Source organism: Sciurus vulgaris (genome assembly GCF_902686455.1).
Source record: "Sciurus vulgaris genome assembly, chromosome: 3".
Taxonomy (NCBI): Eukaryota; Metazoa; Chordata; class Mammalia; order Rodentia; family Sciuridae; genus Sciurus; species Sciurus vulgaris.
Genome location: NC_136463.1, coordinates 126,991,798 through 127,009,870, shown reverse-complemented (window position 1 = coordinate 127,009,870; position 18,073 = coordinate 126,991,798). Strand labels below are relative to the sequence as shown.

Genomic DNA, 18,073 nt, shown 5'->3' with positions numbered 1-18,073 from the left:
TCCTGCTCAGAGCGTCAATAAAGCCCAGGCTGTGACACCACTCTAGACGATCATCTCACTGGCTTCATCTCAACTCTCTTTGCTGTCTGCTGTGACCCCCTCCCTTCCCTTTGCCATGTGGCTTAGCTCTACTCTCTGTGCTGTTCTTCAACTGTTCTGCATGTGTTCTAAAGCTCCTTGGGGTGCGGGGCTGCTCCTCACATTGCTAGCATGGCCATCAGATATGCACTAGAGTTGTCTGGGAAGCCCTTGGGACATTCTCACAAAATACAGGGAGATAAACCCAAATCAAAGATGCTCATGAATGAAAGCTCTTCCTATAGGACTACACAATCACATTTCACCTTAAAAAGAAAGGTTTATGAATGATGAAAGCCTTATCTTCTCTTGTCAGTGACATACAATGATGAAAATAGAAGCTCAGAGATGCATAGTTCTCCTATCCCTGGTGGAAACTACAGGACTAGCCAATTAGCTATCTCCTTTTGCCGACCATGGACTGGCCAATTAGTTCTGTTCTTTTGCTGGCTGCACCCTCCCCAGAGGCCTCTGATTTTTCTTTTTGGAGCAGGAGAGGGACTCAGTTAGTGTTTCCCACACGCTATGGTTTTACTCTCTGACTGCTATTATGCGGCACTTCCACCAGGCCTCTGGACCCCCATGAGGCTTTATGCCTCTTTATTTTTCCCAATCAACTCCTTTGGACTCCTTGCAGGGATTAGAAGCTGGAAGCAGGTTGGGCGAAGCAGGCTGGGGAGAGCAGACTATCTGAGGGGAACCCTAGGTCTCTAAAGATCCCAAGAGCCTTGGGCTATAAGACGGGTGTTGCACAATGGCTTCATCGCTTAGATGTGTTGGCAGCTCTAACTCCGTCCTTTTGCTAGCTGGAAGACGATACAGCTGCGTGGCATGCAGGCCTCACCAATTCCCTCATTCCTATATTCAGGGCATGAGCTGCTGTGTGCTGCATCTGCCTGGAATTTTAAGAGAAACCCAAGACAGAAGGACTTGTGAGGACCTGCCCTATAAACAATGGAAACATTTAGGAGGGACAGAGAAAGAAAATAGTTTCAAGAGGAAAATGAGGAGAAAAATAATTTCAAAGGAAACATTTAGAGATACAGACAGCTGTCTTTAAGCATCATTGCAAATTGAGTCTATTGCAGACTCCTTGCCCTCTTTTTTGTGTCTCACATACTTTTTTTATTTTTAGCAAGAATCTATTTTTGTGTGTATGTTCTATTGGAGATAAGTATTTCTTCAACTGTATGCCATATGTAAGAGGTCAAGCACATTTTGAGCACTAAGCTAATGATAAATGTAGATGTTTTTGAGCTTGAATAGTAAAATACCAACAAACCACTCATCCTGTTCGTTATAGAAATTCATGGCACACCTGCATAACTTTTGCCCCAAACAGAATCCTAGCCAACTGTTGCTCCTCTACGGAGAGAGAAGTCTGCCAGGTGGTTAAGAGACACTTAGTACTCAGCTGCTCTAAGCAGTTGGCCTCTGGGCTGTTTCTCCCAGCAGCAAAATGATGACTTGGGAAAATGGATCTTCTGTCTTCCTTCAATCATAGGTAAGATTTGGTACAAAAGCAATAAGCAGACATTTCAGAGAACAACGGAATCTACTGCAAAAACCTTTGCAGTCCTTCAAGCAAATGGTATTCCTTCATGTTATATCTATGAACTGGGCTTACTGTTATTTACATTGTGTAGATCAGGAAGCTGAGATTCCCCCATGCCCCCTCCCACCCAGAAAAGGACAGTTTCTTTTAAAATTCTCATTCTGATGCAACTGGAAAAAGGAGACAAGTCATCTCCCTCCAAATGTCCCACCTTTTACATTGCTATACCAGACTGAGTGATATTTCTAGAAAAAAGTCCACTGGTGAGCTTGTGTTTTTATTCTTAAGGCAAAAGTCACAGCTGAGTCTCAGCTGAAGCTTACCTCCCATGTTAGTGCCAAGCGACTAACAGCAACATTACTTAGTCCCATGACGATGGCAAAAAAGGAATTCAGATTTCTATATTCCTTACAGCTGAAAAACAAAAAGGATGAGTTTGAGTAAAATGCCACTGAGATTAAAAAAAACTAGAGTTCTATTTTCTGATAGTCATCAATATTCCTTAGGACTCCTTTATGCAAATGAGCAATGATAGATTTGGTGCACTTTGCAAGTTCCACTTGGGCAACTGCGTCCTGCTGTTGGATTTCTCCCTGTCATTTTAGGAAGCTGACGGTTTGGGCCATTGAGGGAGGAGTTTTGAGAAGTAATTTGAAGACACTTCCCCACCGAGGTTGTTATAATTCCAAATTTGCTAAACACCATGATGGACCTGAGGGAAACATCCCATGGGTCACAAAGCAAAAAAGCAAAATGTCCTTGGAGACTTCCAGACCGTTAGCCTGAAGGTGGACACCCTCCCCTGGCAGCTGGAGTGGGGCTAAGAAGCCATAATGCTGCAGCCACCTGGCTTCCACCTGCCATGAAAATACTTCTAATGTGTTGAAAAGTTTTGAGGCATGATCCCAAAGGAATAAGTCTCAGAAGTGTGAATGTGAGAAGTGACCTAAACAATTGATGACAGGTAAACTTTTTTCTTCTGTGTGTTTTCCTGACATCAAAGAAGTTGAGCATTTTGAATCTGTACTTGTGATACTATTAGCCTTTATGAAGGAAACATGTGGAACAAATCCAGAAATCCTTATAGTGATGTCTATCCCAGGTACTTCATTTAATTATAAAAAAAAAAGGAATCCCAGCTTCTTCATATGAGGTCCCTGAAAAGGGAAATAATTCATTTTGCAATAAGCACAAAACCTTCACCTCAAACCAATATGGTTATCTAAGTTGCCTATTTCCTGGTTAGATCCTGTTTGGATGAACATTTTTGTAAAAGGCAAGTTAAATGATTGCATTTGCTACCCAGTTTCTCCTTGGAAAGTTAGCAACAATAATTCTTCAATGGTCTGAGTGGGAATGGGAACGAACATTCCAGAGCAGCTAGAACGCGTCTGCTTCATGAGAAGACCAGAAGGTCTCAAGGTGCTGAGGCAGTGGCTTCCAAATCAGGGGCTGAAAGTTATTTAGGAGACACCAGGGCTGAAAGCAGAGTGTAATCAATTGTATTTGCCTTTGTCTTGTGTCTGTGATCTTGAAAGAATCAATGCTGGGCTGTAGACCTGTCATGACTGCTCCGTTACCAAGGAGCTTCATCACCCAACGTATGTCACAAAGATTTCTCCACACCTCAGTTTCCTTTTGGAGCAGACCTTGGAGCAATGAAAGTCTACAATCTTCTCCAACTGGGCTGCGGACAGCTCCATTATAGGACAGCAAGCTCAGGACTGAGCTTTATAACAGTTTAAGTAATACGAGCCAATGTATACTGAAGGCCAGGTCCACCTACTCACTCACAATCAGAAGGAAACAGGGTAATAAAGACAAAATCATGTAAAAAAAAGATTCTTGGGTTTTTTGAGGGGCTCTTCTAAGTTGCCTCTGTAAAATAACAGGATTGAGCCCCAATTTTCTGCCTCCCCACAGTTGGATATAGACCGACTCTGTCTTCTGCATTTGACACTGCCAGGCTGAGGTGAGAGAGAATGTGCTCCTCCTGATGGGAAAGCACACATTGTCACAGTTTCCATAATCCACTCATTCCAAACACGTGAAGGCATTTGTTCTTTGCAAGGAGGCTGTTCATGCTCCTGGGGTGTGTGGCTACACTCTGAACCAGAAATTTATATGCAACGTTTTACCAAATCTTTTTCTTCAAACAGCCAGTTTTTCCAAATGAAGAGATAGCAGAATTTGAATCCAAGGGATCTGGTGTTTTGTCAAACCCTTGAATTTCTGGCAAAATAATTCAAAGGCATTTGGCAAGCTGCAGTCGATAAAATATCGAGCAGCCTTTATTTCTTTGTTTAGCCCTGGGAATCAGACACCGTATGGGATCTCAACTGTTTGGCTCAAGAAAATTGCCTGGCTTGGGTCATTTGCTCTCCCAACCTCCCCGTGCCTGCGTTCTCTCTGCTTTTAGAAAGGAGAGGAGTCTCACAGCCACAGGCCACATTTAGCTTTTTATTTTTAGCACTGTGGTGATACCAAAAACATGGAAGTAAACAGGAGGTTGTCAGGCATATCTAAATAGCAAGGGAAGATTAAATTCATGTCAGGGAGAAATCTAACTGGCCCCTGCGGTAAATAAATTGTTTCCCACGAAGTGCTGTTAAATAGAATATTTATAAGATGTTCGCTTTTTCTGATGTTTATGGAGATGACTTTCTTGAACCAGGTTAGCTCGCTTTCATGCATTTTACTGATTTTATTCTAGCTGAGCTGGATATGCTGTTGTACCAGCATGCTCCACTGCCCTCTCCTGGTGAAAATGTGTCATTCTGGACATTGACTTCAAGAGCCTCTTAAAGGACTTTGGGCAAAGGAACTTTGGAAGAACCGAAGGAGATAAAAAAAAAATTCTGAGTAGTTCAGAGCAAAGAAAAAAAAAAAAAAAAAAAAAAGGTCATGGTTTTGACTCCAGTATTAGTGCTATACAATTCTAATTTATATAGGGAGGTCAAATATTATAAATTTTTTTTTTACAAAAATTCAGTTATTTGTGAACCCCTAATGGCTGGTCCTTGGGCACAAGTGGTTCCTATGTTCTGCTTTTCTTTTTCAAGGTGTAGTCTAAGAGAAAACAAATAAAACCATGGCTCAGAGGTTTTGCTCTCTTCCCAAGTTAATAATACTTACTGGGCTGCGATCTTAATAAATTTTTTTAAGAGCTGAACACGTTTGCTGAGTTGGGAACAAAGGCAAATCTCAGTGACAACCCAAAACTGAATTTCATTAAACCTCCTCAGGAACAAATCCAAGTTTGCTGTGGTCTTTTTAAAATTATGCCTTCCAAATGTGTGATAGATTAGCTCCAGCTAGAACAGAAAGGAAAACAATTTCACTTATTTGTTTTTAAATCAAAACACCAGTCAGCCTGGCTTCTCCAATTTGTTCTATCGGTCAGCAAATGTGAATCCAATCACTGACTGGGATGTGAAATGTCCTGCAAATCTGAAGGGCTTCCATGAGGTTTGTTAAGTACATGAACATGAACTAGGTGTTACTGGCTTAATAGACTCAGGAAGACACAGCATACAAAACACAGCACCATAAAAAATTTTTCTTCAATACTTAAAGACTTCATAACAGGCATTATTTATAAACACAATATGGCCAAAAAAAAAAAAAAAAAAAAACTGTCATGTGGATTCCATATGGCAACACACATTAACACACAGAGTTGAGCTAGGCCAATGGGCTTCATTCAGAGTCACTATTGCATCTATTAATGTCCCCACTTGGGCACCTTACCTCATGCACACAGTTGAAGAGTTCCCAATCATAAATTGTCATCTGGTAGGCTAAATCTTTGGAGCTCATCAGTTCAAAAGTTCCCACTGTTCCAACAGTTGGACCTTCTTGTTCTGGTAAGGGAGTCTGTGGATAATAGTGCAAAACTATCTCAGAATCTTAAAATGGACAAAAGCGTAGTACTGAATGCTTTCAGGGCTTTTTGAGGGGAAAGGATTCTGGAGATGTTTCCAGGAATATCTTGAAATTTTTACTCAAGAGAAAGATGCCACTACTCTTAATGCTACTTGCTTTGGTGTTGTCTCTATGGTCATCACCATCATTATAAGTCATTTCACGACTGACAAATGTGAACCCTGGCAAATAAGATTCAGTGAAAGATGACTTGAAGAGGTTCTCTTGTTGCTGGGTCCGGGAAGTTCCTGGAAACTCTCCCCTTTCCCTAGTAAAGATAGATGAGGTTTTGGGAGACTTTCTCCCTCCTATTTCCCACCGAAGCTGATACAACAAGGATCTGCTATGGCAATTTCAGACATTTATCCACAGTGCTCCCTATTGCTGCTGGTGACTGGTCACGTTGCTGTGTTTCCATCTTTAACACACTGCCTGAGGACAGCGAGGTGGAGAGTGCTGGGAGCTGAGGTCACCTTCGATGTCCCATTTCTCTACCCCCTGGTATTTGCAGGGCTGAGAATGATATTCACAGGGTTGTGCTGTTCAGGGCTAGATAGCAACAGACCAAACTGCTACTTTCTGGAAGACCCTCAGTCAAAAATTTCCATCTACTTACTTATCTCAGTTTTCTTTTGTGAGAAATGATCTAAAGTGCTTTTCCTTAGTAAGACAAAGGATACAGAGACAAAAGAAATGTACATATAATGCATTAATATCTATATGTGAAAGAGGTAATAGATACATTGCAAAATAACAAAAGTGAAAGAATATTTCCAAATATGATGCTAACCATATTTGTATATTCAACATTCATGTCAGAAGTACTGATATTATATAAGTTTCATCATCTTCATCATTAGCACCATAAACACTATATTCTATAAATACTCTCTGGCACTAAAGAAATTAAATGCTCAGTAGGTAGGTGGTCCCTGCATTTAAAAGGCTACAGCCTAAGAGAACATCAATCAAATCGCAGTGTAAAAGATTCAGTCCTGACTAGCAAATGCAGCATGGCACACGGGTACCCTCAGCTGCTGGGCTTCATTTCCACATCTAAAGAAACAGAAATACAAACACACACACAACTCCCAGGTACAGAGAGAAACAGGTGGAGGAACATGAATGAGACTTTTAAAGTTACTGAATATTTGAAATGAATGTGTGGCTTGAAAAGGTTCTTGGAGAAAGAAGCTGGGCTTTAAAAGATGTAGCAGACCCATTCTGGTGGATCAGAAGAGCAAGCTTTTCCCTGAGCATTTGGGATGGTCCACTATAGGATGAAGGGTGGCAAGGAAGGCATGGAGGAGGGGGACTTGCTTGGCAGAAGCAGAGCACAGGAGGACCAGATGGACAACTTGAACAGTTTTTAGAAAGTCTTTGAGAAATGGATTAGGAGTTTGGACATTGTCATAGACTAGATCATAGACCAGGTTAATGTCGGCTTTAGAGAGTGACTGACTGAACATAAACCCCACTGTAACTACAGAGACTTGGACTGATCCCTTAATCTCTTGACTGTTACTACCTCTAGTAAATTGGAGTCATAATTCCTTAGTTGGTAAATTGGGGTCAGAATCCCTAGGCTTCTTAAGAGACTTAGGTGGGAATGATTTAAGCGCAATATGTAAACAAACAGTGACTGGCAGAGAGGAGGTCCCCCTCCTGGATTAGTTCACTTTCTAGAAGTGCTACGGCAGTAGTAATGTTCAGGAAAGTGTGATTGCACAACACCTGGAGAGTTGTGCAAGACTCACTCTATGCAGGGGACAGAGAACAGGAAGGCAGGAAAATATAACTGGAAACTGAAGGAAAACTAATTCCTGGAAGCCAATGAGGAGAATGGCCCCAACTGGAGGAGGCCTTAGGTAGAAACAACAGGAAAGAGTTTAAATTCCAGGCCTTAGGACTGGTGAGACTGGTTCTTCCCTCCAGCAGTGCTGTGTGAACTCAGGCCCTCTGCTCCTCTGTACAGCACCCACACTTTGGGCTTGCCCTCTCCTTGAGATTGCAGAGACTAGTCTACCTGGCTGCCTGTTGGTTCTACTTGAGGCTTTATGGAGGGGATAAATTAACCCAACATCTTCCAAGAAGATTACAATATTAAGAAAGATGCCAAGGTCTTTTAGTCATGGATGCTGGTCTGTCATCCTGTCTCCCTTCACAGAGTAATAGAAAGTCCTGTAGACTCTCCACTTTGATTTGAGTGGGCAGGTCCCACCAAGTCGCCCTCTTCCTTGGCAAAAATGAGCTGACCCCTTTCTTCCACGCTCACTGACAAGGTGCTCCAAGCAGCAAGCTGCTTCTCTCTCAGGAGTGGGGGATCTTCATGCTGACCCTGGGCTCCATAGGAAGCATCTCAATGGGCCTTTTTTTTTTTTTTTTTGGTAGAGATTCCTGTGGAAATTTCCCACACATGAGGCACAGCAGAGCTTCTGTCAGGGTCCGCACAGCACAGACACCTGAAAACTCCCCACCCAGACAGCTCCCATTGTCCCCTGACTATTTTTGAGAGATGCTTCTTTGCTAAGGCTGAAAAGCAGTGATTGGAAGAATAGCATTGCTATCTTTCTGTTTTCCAGAGGAGGAAATTATGACATCAAAAGGATGTGTTAATTGTCAGTAGCAAAGAAGTGGCTAAGGAAGTTTCACTGGGCGCTCGCTTCCCCACACGCTCACACATCATCTGTGGAGAGTTCTGCAGTGACATTTTCTACATCAGCTTCCCACTGGTTACACTGTGAGCTCTTTAAGGTACCTGACCCAGTTGTCTTTGAGACCATCCCAGAGCCAGAATCATCCACAATGGCTGTGATGATATAGTTGGTACTATAAGGAACCAGTGAATGGATAAAAGTAGAGCTGAATTACAGTATAATGGGATTTATTATAATCTGCTTTGTACTAACATTTATACTTAAATAAAAAGTCAAGAAAGGAAAACTCCAGAGAGAATCCAAACCCTGAACCACTAGGCTAAATGCTGGTACCCTTATTAATTATAGATAACACAGTTTAACACTAACACTTGTTCTCTTCAGGTTGCATGGGTGAGTCTCCTTTTCCTCATCTGGCTGTTAACTGTCCTAAGGACAGTAGTGCTAGGGCACTCATCCTGTTGGACACGGAAGCTAGCACAGCCCCGAGCACAGAAGTAGACACTTTATAAGTGTGTGTTGATAGATCAAAGGGTTTGGATGACATACTATATACTGCAGAGTCATCCTCTGCACGACCTTCCTAGAAATACTGTCCTCCCAGGAAAACCTCAGCAAGCCAGAAAAGGAACTCCACGGCTATGGTGGGGTGGCCGGTAAGGTTCACTACTGTGAGTGTGGCAAATGGCAGAGCACCCACGGCAAAGAAGTTCCTGTCCAGGATGCTTGTTGCAAAGTGAATTCCTTTCAACTACTCAGGCCTTAAAATGGAAAATAAGCAAGAACTAAGAACTTGGAAGGCTGCAGGATTGTGTGCAAATAAACAGAAGCTTAAAAAGTTTAGTATCTGCCCCACAGAGAGCTGGAGACAGTCCACACATCCATCTATCCCCCACGTTGTTTGTCACTGTGGCCAAGAACCAGTTGGCAAGAAAGGCCCCTATGTGCTGCGTGGTAAACATGTCACACAGCACCTTCCATAGGGCTTCAGCCAGAGCAGGTTTTTATGGCTTTCATTTCCAGGAACTCATTTGTGAGATTTTTTTCTATCCCTCAGTGCTGGGAGATATTTATTAAAAAGCAATGAATGCAGAGGAAAAGCACTATGATCTGATTCTGATCTTCTGGTGCTGGTGGCTGAGGAACAGTGGAGTGGTCATTAAGGGCTGGGAAGGATAAATCCCATGTTTGTGAAGTTATTCTCCAAAGAAACACATGACACTATAAAAATGACTCCCCAAATCAGAAATCTGGATCTCAATCAGGAAAAATAATCACTAAAAGTCCAAGGGGGGAATTTATTTTTTTTTTTTTCTTTTTTTGGTGCTGGGGATTGAACCCAGAGACTCACACATGCTAAGCAAATGCTCTGCCACTGAACTACACCACCAGCCCGAGGATCTTTAGTTACCTAGAAAGCTGATTTGGTTAAACTTGAAACCTATTTGTGCACTGTTTAGGGAATTAAACTGTCTCCCCCAAATTCCACATAGTTTATCTCTCATGTTGTCCTTTCCTTAGAGGGGAAAGCTCTGTGTGTCCAAAGTTGAGAAAACTAGTTTCTCTACTCTCTGAACTGTTCCTATCGACTTTTTAAGATATTTTAACAGCTACTCATTCCCATGCCTAATTTTTATAGGATAAATAGAAATGAACACATCCTTTATTCATGGAAAGTTATGTGTGGCTGGGAACAAACATTTTAGAGACTTAGAGAAGGGCTCTGGCCTCTGGCATTCCCTTTACAAGGCAGAGAGAACGCTTCCAGGAAAGAGCATTTCTCTTAGGTAGAAGGTGGCTTTGCCACAGTGCATTTCTATATCCCCCTAAGAGGCAATCTAAGTCTCACAAGTATAAATATTTTGCACTTAAAAAAGGTTATTTCCATTTTTCTCAGCACCGTTTGCTGAATAGGCTATCTTTTCTCCAGTGAATATTTTTGGCACTTTGTCTAGTATGAGATAACTGTATTTGTGTGGGTTTGTCTCTTTGTCTTCTATTCTGTACCACTGGTCTATGTGCCTGTTTTAGTGCCAAAAAGATAGCCTATTCAATAAATGGTGCTAGGAAAAATGGAAAGTCACATGAAACAAAATGAAATTAAACCTCTATCCCTCACCCTGCACGAAACTCAACTAAAGAGGATCAAAGACTTAGGTTCTAGAACAAAGACCCTGCACCTACTAGAAGAAAAAGTAGGCCCAAATCTTCACGTCAGCCTAGGATCTGACTTCCTTAACAAGACCCCTAAAGTGCATGAAGTACAATCAAGAATCAATAAATGGAATGGATTAAAACTAAAAAGCTTCTTCTCAGCAAAAGAAATAATTAATAATGTGAAGAGAGAGCTTACAGATTGGGAGAAAATCTTTATCACATGCACCTCAGATAAAGCATTAATCTCTAGGATAGATAAAGATCTCAAAAAACTTAACACCAAAAAAACCAAATAACCCAATCAATAGATGGGCTAAGGAACAGACACTTCACAGAAGAAATACAATTGATCAACAAATATATGAAAAAATGTTCAACATCTCTAGCAATTAGAGAAATGCAAATCAAAACTACTCTAGGATTTCATCTCATTCTAGTCAGAATGGCAATCATCAAAGAATACAGGCAATAATAAATTTTGTTGAGGATGTATTGAGGATGTCATGCATTGCTGGTAGGACTGAAAACTGAAGCAACCACTCTGGAAAGCAGTATGGAGATTCCTCAGAAAACTTGGAATGAACCACCATTTGACCCAGCTATCCCACTCCTCCAGTATGCTGACTTAAATCAGCATACTACAGTGATGCGGCCAAATGTTTATGGAGGCTCAGTTCACAATAGCTAAACTATGGAACCAGTCTAGGTGCCCATCAATAGATCAATGAATAAAGAAAATGTGGCACATATATTTGATGGAATATTACTCAGCTTTAAGGAAGAATGAAATTATGATATTTGCCAATAAACGGATGGAGCTGGAGAATATCATGCTAAGCAAAATAAGCCAGTTCCAAAAAACCAAAGGCTGAATGTTTCCTCTGATATGCGGATGCTACTTCAACATGAGGCGGGATGGCGCAAGGGAAGAATAGAGTTACTTTAGATTAGATGGACTGGAGTGAAGAGGGGGGGATATGGGGATAGGAAGGATAGAAGAATGAGACAGACATTATTACCTTATGTACATTTATGATTGCATGACCAATGTGATTATACAACAGATACAATCAGAAAAATGAGAAATTATACCCCATTTATGAATGATATATCAAAGTGCATAAATGTATTCTACTGTCATGCATAACTAATTAGAACAAATAAAAAAATTTAAAAAGATTATTTCCATCCTGGTCTAAATATTAGGATTTTATATTCATATCTAAATTGGGGACATTTCAATGAAGTGAATGACAATGAAGAGTACAGAAAGCTGCATTCTGCCTCTGTAGCAGTGCTAATTTCCACAAAAGAAAATCTAAAGCTGAGTGTATGGCAAGCGAAGACCTGAGGCTTTCCCAACAGGCCTCAGTACAGAACAAACCGAGTAGCCTTCGAGATATTTTAGCACCCAGGTTCAACATGACTGTAAAATGAAGCTCCAGACAGGCTTTTCTGATTGCAGATGTGGCTCCAAGGAAGCCATCCACACCTACCAGGGAATCGAATTGCTCTCGCGGGCAAGCAAACAGGCGTCCATTAATGGTGAGCGTCGTAAATACCGAAACATCATTAGGTTTGAGCACCACCTTTTCTGTGAACATAAAAAGCATGAGATTGCCTATTAAATACATCTGAGAATTGCCGCTCTGCCCTAATCACACCAACAAATTGCCAGCTCTGTGAATTACGGGAACACGCAGAGCGACTGCATAAAATTCAAGACTGAAAGGACCCACTGAATAAAAAAGACACGGCTTTCACACAGCCACACGACACTCAGGATGCCATCAGAAATGACCACACAACAGGAGTGGAAATATCTGAGGGTCAATTCACCCAGTTCTGTGCTACAGCTGTGATTATATATAAAAACTGCACTGGCCATTTATATAACAAGTTATGTTTCTAGATGGTAATAATGACCAGCACTTAGGAGATGGAAAGATCACTTTTAGAAAACTTACAGGGTTTCAGAAACCCCACATGATTTTAGCTGCAAAATGTATTAGTATTTTTTTTTCACATATTCCCTAATTTGTAGGGCAATTTGCACTAACTAGATTAAGCCTCTTGCTACATTTTTAAAAAATCAATTCTCTTAATAAATACATATTTATTTAGTATTTGCAATATGCCAGACACTGCTTTGGGCACTGGGGATACAGAAGGAGATAATGCAGAAAAAAACAGCTCTGTCCAGGAAGATCTTCAGCATAGAGGGGGATGCAGACAAGGAACACGACAGAGGAGAAATGACAAGGGAACAAAATATAGCCAGGAAGGACTAGGAAGTACCTGTTGGGAGACATAAACATTTCAGACAGGCAAGGCAAGGAAAGAGAGAAGTCTCAGTGAGACATCTGGTAAAGACCTAAAGGAGGTAAGGAAGAGGCCAGGATAGGTACAGGAAGAATGTGACGATGGGATTAACAAGGGCAGACATCTGGATCTGTGTGGCGGGGACAGAAATGGAAGGGGAGATCTTGGAAATCCAACATACGTTTTAAAATCCTACATCAGGGGACTCTTTTACCTTGGTACAAGGTAGAAATGGCTCACCCTATTCCTGAAGGACCCCGCCCTGCATGGTTATAAAATCATTACTAGGGAACCTTCCCTTCCCTTCCCTCCCTTTGGCCTCTTGCTACACATGCCTGACCATTCCAAAGACTCCTGCCAGCATGGAGCATCACTGTTTATTTACTATCCACCCCTCCCTGGCATGGGAGCAACTCAGTGACACAGGCTAGGTCTAACTCATTCTGTCCCGTCTTAGCCATGCTAAGTGGCCAATACACATAGGACGATGAATACAGGACATTTTAGGAAAGCATAGAGTGATCCAGGACAACGAAAGAAATGGTAACCTGGGGGGAGGGTGGCTAACGAGGAAACCATCCATCATCAGCTGAAAGGAATGAGTCTTGAGTCTTGGACCACCTCTAACCTCAGGCTTGGAGAAATTTGGAGCCTTCAGTTCACTGAGCTAGATTCCCTATGAGGGCCCCTGTTTCACAGGGCTCCAAGACCTGCAGCTTTTTTTTTTTTTTTTTTTTTGTTAGGGTTTATAATGAAAGAACTCCAAGCTGACATCCACACCAGAGCTTGTACTTTCAGCTGCTCAGATAAATCACTTCCTCTCTTTTTGCTTTAGAGTGGGTACCTACAAGAAAAGGGATGCTAGGCACTCACTCATCCCATCTTTACCTACACTATTTTTGTTATTCATGGGAGCACACACAGCCCCAAGTCATCTTTCTGGGTCACTCTGGAATGGCCATGCATGGTGTCTTTTTTCTTTTGGTACTGGGGACTGAACCCAGGGATACTCGACCACTGAGCCACATCTCCAGCCCTATTTTGTATTTTATTTAGAGACAGGGTCTCACTGAGTTGCTTAGCGCCTCACTTTCTGAGGCTGGCTTTGAACTTGCGATCCTCCTGTCTCACCCTATTGAGCTGCTGGGATTACAGGCATGCACCACCATGCTGGGCCACAATGTTTCTGTTTGGGTGGAATGTACCATTTTGCAAAAGCACCAAATACTAATTAAGGCTGTTACCTCCTCCAGAACTCATCTTGACTATGATCAGGCCTTCCCCAGAGCCCAGTTTGTCCGCAACTGCAGTGATGACTTCCTTCACTGAGGCAGCCACAGGTACCCGAATGGTAGTGTAGGTGTGGTCCATGCAATAGACCTTAAATAAAACTGCAAGAATAGTCAACAATATGGTGAATTGATCTTTGGAGTTTCGTGGGGTTATTTTTGGCAATTACTGGGGACGGAACCCAGGGCCTTGCACATGCTAGGGAAGGTCTTGGGAGTTCTTCAGAAAACCATAGACTTCAGCAAAATGTTAAGATGTCCTCCCAAATCATCTGGCTGCCCTTGCTGTGTGGTATTTATTTGTATACATCTATGCCTATGCCTTCGCCCTTCTGAAACTTACCTTACCTTATGGTCTAAGAATAGGAGCACATATGGCTGCCAATCCCAATTTAAAAAGCAGCAGATATTTATTAAAAACCCACAGATAGGTCATGGGAAAAAAAAGAGAGGTATGTTTAGGCCAATGTTCTGGGTTTGCCCTTCTCCCAGGCTTTCTTTTTCACAGCAGAGGAAGTGCTATATTGCGGGCTGATTATTAGATTACTGCTACCCAGCATGGCTGGGGGAGCCAGCATTAACATCTCTTGAGCTGGACTGCTTTTGCCTGAGGCCATTAGCATATGCTGATATTCTGCTCTTTTGCTTCACTGCTTTGCTGTTTTCGGGCCGGACCACACAGCTCAGATGATAGTTAGCACAGCAGAAGGCATACGGCACTCACGGGCTCACTTCAGAACACAAAAATCCTGGAAGCAACTCCAGCTCCTGTCATTCTTTTGAGGCACTCCTAGATTACAAGATTCATTGGTGACTTGAACATTTTATTATCATTATTATTTATGGTTGTGATTCTTTGGAGAAATCTTGGACAACCAAACAACAAATGTGAGCACCTTCACCTCCTGGAGGGCTGCATTCCAGGCCCGAGTGCTCTTCCTGGGCAGGAGCCCTCCACTGATGAGGGCTCTGGTGTCCCACTTTCTTTCAGGCATCTACAATGGACCAGTTGCCGTCCCACCTGCTAGTCCCAGAGGCAGCATGATGGCCCAGCCCTGAGATAATCTGCATTTCCTTCTCATGAAGGTGGCAGCTGGGTCCGTCAGGGAAATATAAACAAGCACCTTAGCTCTCAGCACGGACTTCAAGAACATAAATAACTGGCATGCAAAAGGGCACCTCCAAGAACAGCTTTTCTGTGGGTTCAAGGAGATGATTCCAGGAGATTATAATCTGACTCTAAATAGTCTACACAAGCAGCAGCTGGAAGAGAATTCTCACCCTCATCAGAGCCGCGGACAGGTTGGCGCTTCTGGGCCCTCTCATCGCCTGTGTTGAATTGTTGCAAAAGAACCTTGTGCTATAAAAACAATAACCACAGAGAGTGCCATAAGAGAGACTGACCAGCCCATGCTAGCAACTCAGAAGAAAGGTATCCGAGAAACAAGTGGAGCTAAGAAACGAAGCAAGTATAATTTGTATTTACAAAAATATATCACTTTTCTACATTGTCATATAATGGGAAATTATCATTCTATAGGGGACAGACAAGGAGAGAATCTGAACTGATGCATCTTACCTTCTTTTGTGGAGCCTTTGCATCTTCTGAACTACGAGAAGTAGAGAAAGCACATTATTTAATACATTGTTATTATTTTAGATTGCTTTACCTTTTATATATTTAGAAAATAAAATCACAAAATACCTTTGGGAGGCAATATGGGTCTCCCTCATTTTAACACTAAGATACCAAAGCATGGGAGACACAGCAAAGACACCAGCTCTCGTCACAGGTAGATCCTGGGCAGAACTGATGTTACATATCAGCATTTATAGCTTTCAAAGTCTATGTTGTAGTGCATTTTCCAATATGTAATTTACGGCTGAAGTAACAGCGTGTGAAAACCTTCTGTACGCAAATACTTGCCATCAATAGCTTTGGCAGCAGAAAGTGAATTTACCATATAAGTAATTGCTCTCAAACTTTCTTAAAATGCAACTGACCATTTTATTGCTGGCGTTGCTGCTTTGAACCTAAGGGATACACATTTATTGACTTGGACTTTCCAAATGAGGATCTCTTTCTTCTTAGGCTTCTTCTTAGCAGCCCTCTAGCACAGAAGGCAGCTGATCATAGTTTCAGTCTTTGTGTTCATCTGGCCTGATTGTCGCTCAGCCCTGGACCCCTCTGCTCAAATCAGAACACTGTGGCTATTGAAAGACCAGCTTTAACCTTTTTACAGGCAAAGGACCTTTTGGAAGGTATTCTGATCGCAAGGCAGGCATTTACTTGCTGAAAGCACACCCCCAAAGCCAAGCCCTTCCTTACATTTGCTTGACAATCTTCTCCAACTCTGGCAGTTGCTCCTTGAGGGCAGCGATCATCCGGGCATCATCTGATACAGACACATAAAACTCCTGTAATTGGCAAAGGTCACAGGCTTTTAACAAGAACTGCAAAAGAGGCACACATCTGTAGTGAGCAATTAAGACATGTCCCTATGTCATCTGCTTAACTAATATCACCAGACCATGGTGGTTTCATGGACTAGAGAAAAAAAGGAAGAAAAAAGAAAATACTGCGGTAAGTTTCAGTTCAAAATTGCAAATGAGAAAATTTTTGGAAATAGCAGTGATGACTGCACAAAAGTGGGATGAAATGAATGTCATTGGATAGTCTACCTCAAAATGATTAGAATGGCGAATTTTATAGTATATTTTACCATGATAAAAATTAAAATAAAAAACTGCAAGTGAATTGTTTATGTAATACTGAAGTAATACAGTGTTTTGGAATAGGTCATTTTGTGAACACTTTTTTAACCTCAGTGTTTGTCAGGGAAATTTTATCATTCATTTTTCAATGTTATTTTAGTTATTTGTTGTTTATTTAATACTTATCGCCCGTGTGATTAATCGTTGGTGGTAATGCAGGCATGGCCTCAACACTGTACTGAGTTTATGCTGAGTTTGTGCCACCAGCTGGGAATTCTGCTGACTTCCTGGGAGCCAAGCTGGCCGCCCAGCAGCCCCAGCTGTGCCCTGCTGCTCAGGAGCCATGGTCTCCACAGCAGACCAGGAGAAAGAACCACACAGCACAGGGTCACCACCGCTATGGTTCACCAGCAAGATGGCCCTGTACGTGGGGACAGGCCACTCCACTCCTTATATTTTCAAAACACTTTAATCCACAGCCTTGAGGGACTCCCACAGTACATCTTCCCCTGCCTCACCCCAAATGACAGAATTTAAGAAGAGAGGGAGCTGTTTTATTTATTTATTTTTGGAGAATTCATTTTAGAACACAGAGGTCATAAATTTTTGAAAGAAACCACACTGTCTTTTACCTACATAGAAGTAAGAGCCTCACTAAGTTTTGGAGGAGAGAGTATAGTCACCCCTGCCCCTGACCCTATTCAGGGTTTTGCTTTCCATGGTTTCTATTACCTGTTGTCAACTGTAGCCTGGAAATGTTAAATGGAAAGTTCCAGAAATTTAAAAAAAAATTGTAAGTTTTAAATAACTTTTATTACAATATAGTTATAATTGTTCTATTTTATTATTGTTGTTCATCTTTTATTGTGTACAATCTATAAACTTTCTCATATGTATGTTGTATAGGAAAGAAAGCATGGTAGAAATAGGGTTCCTACTATATGTATAACCAATTAGAACAAATTAAAAAAAAAATAGGGTTCAGTACTATCTGTGGTTCTGGGCCTCCACAGGGGGTCTTGGGTCACATCCTCCATGGATGAGACAACTACTGTAATCCAGGACTAAATGGCAAGGCCAATGCTGTAATGTGGGGCCAGAGCTATGGGAAGGGAAAGAGCAGCTGAGCCTGAGCAGGGTTTACAAAGTAAACATGTGCCTTCAGAAATACTGTATTGCCTCCCACTTCCTGTTCTAGTAATTCCTCAATAAAAATATCTTCCTCGCTCAAAAACACCTACGATTTGGTCTAGTAATCCTACCTCTAGGAACATAAGCAACCAAGGACAGACATACTAGCACAAAAACATCCACTGCACAATGATTCTAGGAAGCTGAAAACTGGAAAGGATGTAAATATTCAACAGTATGGGTAC

At 41.8% G+C, this 18,073-nt stretch overlaps 1 protein-coding gene across 2 annotated transcripts in view; it reads right to left on the bottom strand.

Moving 5' to 3' along the window:
• RAPGEF4 (Rap guanine nucleotide exchange factor 4) overlaps positions 1-18,073 on the bottom strand; it is a 290,423-nt gene that overhangs the window by 18,917 nt on the left and 253,433 nt on the right. For both annotated transcript variants that reach the window (XM_079135070.1, XM_079135069.1), the window contains 8 exons: positions 16,312-16,400; positions 15,562-15,592; positions 15,264-15,342; positions 13,938-14,084; positions 11,868-11,965; positions 5,384-5,509; positions 4,769-4,947; positions 1,957-2,047 (listed from right to left, as the gene is read on the bottom strand). In XM_079135070.1, coding sequence (XP_078991196.1) covers positions 1,957-2,047; positions 4,769-4,947; positions 5,384-5,509; positions 11,868-11,965; positions 13,938-14,084; positions 15,264-15,342; positions 15,562-15,592; positions 16,312-16,400 — 840 coding nt within the window. The remainder of the gene's footprint in view (positions 1-1,956; positions 2,048-4,768; positions 4,948-5,383; positions 5,510-11,867; positions 11,966-13,937; positions 14,085-15,263; positions 15,343-15,561; positions 15,593-16,311; positions 16,401-18,073) is intronic.